Source organism: Thunnus maccoyii, chromosome 15 (assembly GCF_910596095.1).
Source record: "Thunnus maccoyii chromosome 15, fThuMac1.1, whole genome shotgun sequence".
NCBI classification, from domain to species: domain Eukaryota; kingdom Metazoa; phylum Chordata; class Actinopteri; order Scombriformes; family Scombridae; genus Thunnus; species Thunnus maccoyii.
Window position 1 is genome coordinate 12432643 of NC_056547.1, and position 9389 is coordinate 12442031.

Below are 9389 nucleotides of genomic sequence, written 5' to 3' on the forward strand. Positions count from 1 at the left end.
TGAAGGAGAAGGTTTTCATACAGTATGAAGCAGCTGCAGCAAACAGATTCTGTAAGAATCATCCATATTCATTTCATTTAGATCAATGTCGACTGATTTACAGACATTTCCACTTTAACCACATTGACGTTATTTTTCCATGCCAATGGAAAAGCATCTACTGGTTGGAGAGTGTATATTTTAAGAATGATTCTGTTATTGCAGCGCCAAATCACCAAAGTGGTAGCAGGCCCATGTGCCGCCAGAAACAGGCGTGGTTCTGAGACATGTTTTCTTAAAATCTAAGACCCAATTTATACCAAAATACCAACAACTCTCTTTGCGCTGCCTCATTTGAATCTCTTCCCACTGTGCATTGTGTGCTGGCTACCAAAATACCCCACAGACGGGAAGAGTGAATTTCAAGTTCAGGAAAATACCAAACTGTTGAAGCATTGCTTCAATGAAAATAGGGCATATTATGTCTTGTTTTAAATAAATCATTACTTGTTTGACTCAAAAAAAAAAAAAAAAAAGGTTTAAAAAGGTACGTAAGTCTCAAGTATTGTTGAGCAATTCAGTCCAATTATTTTGTTTTAGTAAATCAATACAACTGAATTGGAGATCTCCATAATTTAGATTTGAGTCATTGATGCAAGAGCCCTTTGTCACAGCAGACATTCTGAATTGTCATTGTAGGAAAAGCACAGCTGTAATCAGTAACATTGATGAAGAAGTTTCATTTAGCTGTAACAGTATCAAAGTGAGCTAGCAGGCACAATATTAAAGCCCAAGGCAAGGCAAGTTTATTTGTATAGCACATTTCAACAACAAGGCAATTCAAAGTGCTTTACATAGAGCATAAAAGGCATCAAAACAGAATATAAAAGCAACACAATTAAAAAGACATATAAAAACAATTAAAAAGTGTTAAATTTGGAAATAAAAAGAAGCTAAAAGGGAATAAGACAGATAAAACAAGAGAATTAAAATTACAGTGCAGTGTAAAATATTAATCCTAAAATTTGGTTTAATAAAAGGCAGCGGCAAACAGAGAAGTCTTCAGCTATGATTTAAGATAACTGAGAGTTGCAGCAGACCTGCAGTTTTCTGGGAGTTTGTTCCAGATATGTGGAACATAAAAACTGAACGCTGCCTCTTCATGTTTAGTTTTTACTCTGGGGACAGAAAGCAGACCTGTCCCAGACAACCTGACAGGTCTGGATGGTTCAGAATGTAGCAGCAGATCAGAAATGTATTTTGGCCCTAAATCATTCAGTGCTTTATAAACCAACAGCAGTATCTTAAAATCAATTCTTTGACAGACAGGAAGCCAGTGTAAAGATCTGAGAACTGGAGTTATTTGATCCACTTTCTTGGTCTTAGTGGGGACTCGAGCAGCAGAAATCTGAACCAGCTGCATTTTGTTGTTTTCCATAATCTGAGCTAGTGGGAGCATGTAGATGTTGAACAGAAGAGGCCCCAGAATGGAGCCTTGGGGAACTCACTAATACTGTAATTCTGCCACTGTCAGTGTTCAAGTGGATGTCATTGAAGACCTTAACAAGAGCAGTCTCAGTGCTGTGGTGTTGTCGAAATCCTGACTAGAAGACATCAAAACAGTTGTTTAGTGCCACAAAGTTTTTCAGCTGTTAAAAAACAGCTTTTTCAATGATCTTGCTTAAAAATGGGAGGTTTGATATGGGCCTTTAGTTGCTCATTAGTGATGTGTCTAGATTGTTCTGAGCGGCTTGATGACGGCAGTTTTCAGGGCCTATGGGAAGACACCTGAGAGAAGAGATGTGTTGACAATCTGTAGAAGATCTGAGGCCATGCAGTTAGAAACAATTTTGAAAAAGCCTGTAGGCAGAATATCAAGGCAGCAGGAGGAGGATTTCAGATGTTGTATAATGTCCTCCAGGTTTTTATGGTTGATTGTATGGAAGTGTGTTATACTACTCAAATTTATTTTAAGTGGACACAGGGACAACGCATATCCTGCACCTCATATGGAGGCACTGACTACTTTGTCTAATTTTCTGAATTTTGTCAGTGAAGAAGGAGGCAAATCCATTGCAAGCCTTGGCGGATAGAAGTTCAGGGGCTACTGACACATGAGGGTTCGTTAGCCTGTCAACAGTAGCAAATAAGGCACGTGCATTATTATTATTTTTGGCAATGATGTCAGAGAGGAAGGACCGCCTTGCATTTCTCAGTTCCAAATTCTAAATGTTAGGTCCCTCTTTATAGATGTCAAAATGAACCTGGAGATTTGTTTTTCGCCACCTGCGTTCATCTTTTCGACACTCTTTTTTTTCCATTTTGACCAGCGTGGCATTCCTCTATGGAGATCTTTTCTTACCAGAGACAAATGGAATGCAGCTATTACTAATGTTATTAGTAACATCTGTGTAAGTCATTCTGTCTGCCCTGTTAAAGGTCTGTTAAATATAACCTAATAAGAATAGCGATTAAAGATGTTATAGACCTATTGTTACTTGACACAAGTTCATGTTTTTGTTCCGTTCTGTAATTGAAGCTTTCCACACACGTATAAAAAAAGATGAATGTTTTAAATAAACATTAAAATTTTGAATTGAGTTAGTGTGTGTGTGTGTGTTTGTGTGTGTGTAAGAGAGAGAAAGAGAATACATGTATCTTGCCTTATGTACAATTTATGACATTAATAAACATATAAATATTTTACAGTAGGTGTGTTTCTCTCTTGTGTTTCTGATTGTAATTGCCTGCAAATACAGGCCACAATACTTAGTCTACATAAAAAATATTGCTTAATATAGCAGTGTTTGCTCAATATTCATTCTGCATAGAGGTGCACCACCACTGCAAAATTATGAGCACCGCTGCTAAAATTTCACACAATCATTAATATCAATGGGCTACTAACGATTTTTGCTCACACACTGTACAAGCACAGTAATATCCTATGTTATCCTCCCTCTCCTCATTCTTCAAAGGACATCTACGTGAAAGGTACTGTTATAAGAGTAGTGTAGCTCCGTTAAGGAATAGGGCAGTGTGTAATGTGTGTGTGTGTGTAGCGAGAGCGTGGTTGAGTGAATGGCAGAAAAGTGACGGTGAATGCGAGTGGAGCAGAAGAAAAGGTTAGAAGTAAGTTGTCAGTCTGGCAGTAAATGTACAGTACAGGCTACAGTTAATAAATGGTGCAGATTCTCAAGAGCAAGAAAAGTCTTGTCTGTCCTTTCCCCAACTGCTGGAAAAGTGAAGGTGGTTAGCCTCAAAGTTAGTGAAAATGGGTTAGCCTAACCTGATCAGGCTCATTTTAGATGGACTGACCTTTATTCTCATTTTAATGTCAATCTCAGACGCTCTTAAACAGAGAAGAATGGAGAAACATCCGGCTGCTGAGTCTCTTCCAAGTTTGTGCTCAGCAGTTCTCTGCCATCACACTAAGGTTACATCTCACCTCACTGCAACGCAATCAACCGTCTCCAAAGGCATTTTCCTTGAAATAGTCTGACGTATGGCAGTGAATATTTGTGCTGTCAAAGGATTAAGACATCACAGCATATCTAACTCTATTACAGCTACAATTTATTTTACTTTCCTGACACAGCTGAGCAGAGAAGCTATTAATTTTCTAAACAAAATGGGGTATTAAGGCCTTTTTAAAGGTTCCTACTATTGTGGAGGCTTAGAGCTGCCATGCTGGACACTCTACACACACACAGAAGAAATCATTTGGTTATAGCAGGTTCAATTTGTTGCAGTAAAAAACAGGCAGCCATCTGCATGTGTAAATGTACAGTCTTTGACAAGGTGCCAGTTCTCAATTTGTCCGCTTCCAAAGAGCACATTGTAATTTGCAGTTTAATGTGCATATTACAGTCATTTGTGCATTGTGCTGTTTACATGATCAGGCATTCTGGCATATTGATTAACCTGTGCTTTAGGAAACCTGCAGAGGCTTGGGGCAGACTCCTGGGCTGTTCCCCCCCCGAATCTATCAGCCCACCTCCACTACCCATTCATATCCGGAGGAGGGGTGCGGGATCGATGGCATGCCGGGATGCTATTAGAGCTGAGGTAGCTAGGCAGCCAGGCAGCCACGACTTCAAAAGCAAAGTGTGGGAGGAGAAATAACACAAGGTAATTATCTGGGCCCCGCTAGCTACCACCGAGGTAATCTGTAGAGTGGAGGACGAGGGGGGCTGTGGAGGTGGTGTTCAGGATGTCTGTCCATATTTACCTCAACTCACTGCACTATGCTCACTCCAGCAATGCTGATGGAGAAAACAAAAAACTTTCCCAGTCTTAGTACATTTCATCCTATTACCTACCATTTTTACCTGACATCTTTATTCAGATTGTCTGTACAGCAAAAAACAGTGTTGATTATTAACAATACATTGTTATATAAATTTGGATAAATCAATTCTTTAATAGTTAAACTGCTGCCCAGTTTTAGAGTTTACAGGCAACATAGGTAATGCTGTGTATAAAAAGACAAAAAAGTAGTGATAAGAGTGAATAACATTGCAACTTGTCACTGCTGCCGAAGCCAAATTGCCTGGCAAGGTGAGAAGCCATCTGCTTTTCTAGGTATCTTTAAAAGTCATGATGAGTGAGAAGCCATTAAGCAAATGCTCCAAGAGCATCTGGACAACAAGTCATCACAAAGTCAAGAGAGTTCCACTTATCTGACTTGAGTTTACACAACTTGATTTCATTGGCTAACAAACATCAAATTCATTCAAATCCTGGCTAAGTAACATCTGCATGGATTTTAATTTTCTGATCGCTCATTTGGAAGCGCACACAAAATCGTCAGTTGGAGTAATTTAATATAATTTGCTTCCTCTGTTCCTGAATGTTTCTCATTTGTGTAATCAAATATAACAGCAATAATCACTGGTACAACTATTCCACTCCACGCCTAAAAGCTCAATCCCCAATGACTCGTTTCTAATGGAAAGAAAACACAAATTACCACAGCGAGGAATAGATCAGTCTGTTTTACATACATATGAGAGATGAAATAAACTGTGAGTGCGCACAAGCACAGATATTAACACACACTCACATACACACACACACTTCTAAAATTGAGAACAATTATAAAAACTGCAGGATCAGCAAGCTAACTCCTACGTGCGGCCATAGGTTTTGTGCTTTCCCACTTATTTCTGCTTCCAGTGCAGTTAATGAGTTAAAGGTCAGTAGGCTGTTATGACACCAATTAGTGCAATATTTCAAATCAGCACTGTAGCTCATCTTCAGTGTTAGTCTGTTGATACTTTATGAGATTTCAACAAAGCTAATTGCAGAATAATGAGCACAAACTGCTATTATGGCGAGGGATGCAACTGAAATAATCCCTTGGGTGGTTTCCAGGTCATGTACTGCACTTCAGTTCGTGTCACGGATCAACGCAGGGGTAAGGGAACAGTCAAGTGGTAGTGGTCATGTTGAGGTTAAAGTGCAGGGTCAGCTTTAAGACCCTCTGCTCAGCCCTTGAGAGAAAAAACTTAACCTGATATTCCTTGAGGAGTCTTCTATAGAACACATGGCTGCTGTGTGGATAGAACCTGAGATGTAAAAATATTAATGCTTTCTGCACAATATTTTCCACCGAATGTTGCTGCTGCACATCTGCCAACAGATACAAATACTGATGAGATAAGAGTACAGTCCATACACACTCAATAGGCAGGCTCTGTTCTGGATCTGGACCAAATAACAACTGAATCCAGACCCGGAACAAAATTTTTACCACAACCTGACCCGGACTGCTTTTGAGTGACACATCGCTATCATGTCACCTCAGTCGTCATCATTCAGCCACCCCGCTAGTCGCCACAATTAGCAAGGTTGTTGTGGAATGTCGGAGCTCTGGTTGAAAAAGTAAAATGGATTGTTCAAAACTAGCCAATACAAAAAAAAAAAAAAGGTTGACAGTGAAAATCATGCATTTAAGGATAACTTGACTCAGAAATACACATTCATCTTGCCCAAGGTAAGTATGACACCGTTGTGCTTGATGCTTGAATGAAACAGTGGGAACGCAAAACGCCACTATGACACCAAACATGTCTGTTTTGAAGAAAACTATCCCCAAAATGCAGAGGTTAGAACCACAAAACTGAATCAGTTGAAGCCATGATATCTAGACTTCAACAAAGAATACAGTGAAGAACTCATACTGCAGCAGACTCATTAATGAACACTTACGCCAGTGTCTCTGCCTGGCCAATGACCTTTTTATGCTCAAGTTTAAGGACATGGTTACACAACAGACTTGTATTTTGAGTAACTTGTTATTGTCTGTCAGTCATGTGGTGTCATATATTAAATCCAGGATGTACAGCTGTGAGCAATTATGCGCACTTCACACTCATTAGCACGATGTCTGATTGGACAACTGACTCAACCAAGGTGTCAAAAGAAATCAAACATGTAACATATGCACTGATTTTTACACTGAAAATCAGTGAAAGAACAAACATCACAGAAAACGTTCTGTGACTCAATTTTCACACTCTGTTTCACCCCTGGCCTGCTTCAAAAGACATGAAACCCTCCAGTGCAACCACAGACTTCAACACTTAAACAGATAACATCGCAGCCTAGAGTATTTGGGAATGACGTGCTGACTAAGGGGTACTTCATTAGTTTATTGCTGAGAGTAAATGAATGTTAAACCTTGACTTTTTGCCCCTGGGTATTCAGATTCCAGAGATAGTCTGGGGATTCAAACTGAAAAATGTACTTTCACCGGCTGACTTCCTTAACCTTTAAGTTTTAACAGCAGACTGCACTGTGCATGACCTCGTAAGCCACCACAGCTTTGAGCCTGAGCCCACAGGTCAGACAGTAGTGCCACTTCCTTCTCTATGATGTATCACTAATAAACAACACGGCAGGCCAGAGGCAAGCACCTTTTAACAAGGACAAGAACACTGGTCCACTTCCACCGATGACACCTTGATGAATAAACTCTCCGGACTAATTGATGACACCACGGCAGCAGTAGCCAACCTGCCAAATGGTTTGTCAGGCAATGTCAGAGGCACACACACTCCCCGAGCCACCTTCAGTAAATTGCAGCAGGTGTTGCTTTTGACTCCTCTGCTAATTAACCAACAAAGAGTACAAAAATGAAAAAAATTACCCTCTCTCTCTCTTAAATTTAGGCTTAACAACAGGGGCAGTGGCCTTGTTGTCCATTATTGGGTAATGTCTGATATTTGGGGACATCCACTGTAAAATCAAAGAACAACATTTTATTTTGCCACTGTGAGCTAGTAAGAAAACCACTACTCTCTTAAATTGGAGACGCTAACTCCTTCATGCCACATCGGTTCACAACCAAAGAAAGACAGATGCCTGTTTTGAACATAAAAGCTGTGTACTCAAGCTACTGTGGTTGGAACAATCATCATTGGGAGCTCTTATTGTAAGTTACTTCAGATATGTATTAGTCAATGTGGGCTTTTAAAACCGTAGCTCTGCATTCTGATACAACTTTTTAAAGTCAACTATTGGAACAAATTGGCAACCACAAAGCCCTGCTTGAGTGTGTCTGTGGAAGTTGTGTTGTTTCATTGAGACAATTACATCTAAGAAATAAGGGAATCTATTTTCAGGCCTTGTGGAGAGTGTTTTGAATTTGTGTTAGGAACATCTGTGGTATGGGATTTATTTTTTGTCCGAAAAAGACAAAAATATCTACTTTCTCCTTTAATTTGCATGGTTCCAGTGAACGTTACCTCTCAACACATGTTAACATTATCTGAATGAAGGCAGGCATCAAAAGCTTAAGATGTTTTGTACTGCATTACACCGTTACCACTATTTGTTCAGACAATGTCAGTGGGAATGAATTGATTATCTGTCTCAGACATTTGTCATTCTTTACAACTCCAAAGTTATACAAGCAATTATTCCAAAAGGCTGAAAATGTATCCAAGATTTGAGAGGGTTGGCTGCAAACGGCATTGCACTTACAAGCTATTATCTTGATAGGGAAGTCTTTTATTTCACAATTATTGCAGCATTTCAGTAATGAAGCCAAGGTAAATCACAACAGCATTTACATGCAGACTTTTGAGGGGAAAACCTTAATACTAAAATATAAAGACATGTCTGTGGGTAAGGACATATCTGTTTGGGTGGGCCTCTTAAGTACATATTGGTGCCACTGCTCAAGATTGATTAGTAAATTAGTTAAGATATCTATAAGAAATAGACATAAAATGTATAAGCAATAGCACATTATAGCAAGCGAGAGACAAGCTGCGACCACACCTAACACACAATTATAATATTTTCCATTTTCAAAAAGTTTTTGATCTTATCTTAATGCTTCTGAAGCCCTTTTACCTCACAAAATTGAAGACCCTTGAGGGTTATGTCGATTAACATTTGCCCAAAGTCTCCTCAACGTCTGCTCAAAAGGACTCAAAATTGTTACAGCAAGCCATGACAAGCATCCCATTCAGAGCTGCCAGTAGCAGTCAGTCTAGTCATCAAGTGAATGTTTTCGTATATCTGTTGTGTTTATTCTGCCGCTATCTCTTCTCGTCTCCGAGGCCTATAGAGTCTCTCAGGCTGATTGACATCTTTGAGATGGAGGGGAGCCAGCAAGGATTTTTACTGTCACTCTTGGACGTGCAGAGGGTTCCAAGATATTGTGAGGGGTTGATATGTTTAAGAATCAGCACTCACATGTGGAGACTGTACAAGCAACTAAGGTTTGTATGTAGTCATGCACGATTCTAAATGCATATATTATAGCTGTGGTTTTTGTAGTTCTGGTATATACAGAGCAGTTGTCACAGCAACATAACAATACATTACTTACTTCCTTTGAAACCACTGAAGCCAAAGACCAAAAGTACCTACATTTACAGTTTCACTTTTCCTTGCAACAACACTGGTGAGCAAACAAGTCTTTCCAGCACTTCTTTGCAGTTGTCGACACTCCTGACTAGCATGAGCAAAAGGCATGACATCATTTAACACCATAAAACATGCAAACAGCTTTACAACTTAGCTTTTCAGCACCACAAGAGATAACACAATGTATGAATAAGAGTCTTTCTATTTGAATATACAGGACGTGTCACCCAGAATAGCTCAACAGACAGGCGGGATCTCATCACACACATTCAGACACACACACACACTGCAGGCACAGTGGCTGCAGATGTGCAGCAGTGGGAGTCTGCAACTTACTTTTCTGTCGTCTTTCTGTGTTGCTGGCTGTGCATCCTTACTGTTGTTGTCAGTGGAAGGCCTGCCACTGGCATCCGTCTGATTGTCTTCCGATTCATCCTGCTGATTGGCCCCTGACTGAGGAGAGGCCAGAGGGCGGGGCTCCGGCTGCTGAACGCCACTCTGGACCTCCATCTTCCTCTCCAGTGCCT

At 40.0% G+C, this 9389-nt stretch overlaps 1 protein-coding gene across 4 annotated transcripts in view; it reads right to left on the reverse strand.

Moving 5' to 3' along the window:
- rbms3 (RNA binding motif, single stranded interacting protein) overlaps positions 1-9389 on the reverse strand; it is a 298854-nt gene that overhangs the window by 287138 nt on the left and 2327 nt on the right. For all 4 annotated transcript variants that reach the window (XR_006100092.1, XM_042434717.1, XM_042434716.1 and 1 more), the window contains exon 2: positions 9199-9387. Coding sequence is in view for 3 of the 4 variants with exons in the window: in XM_042434717.1 (XP_042290651.1) it covers positions 9199-9372 (174 nt within the window). In the remaining variant the exon portion in view is untranslated. The remainder of the gene's footprint in view (positions 1-9198; positions 9388-9389) is intronic.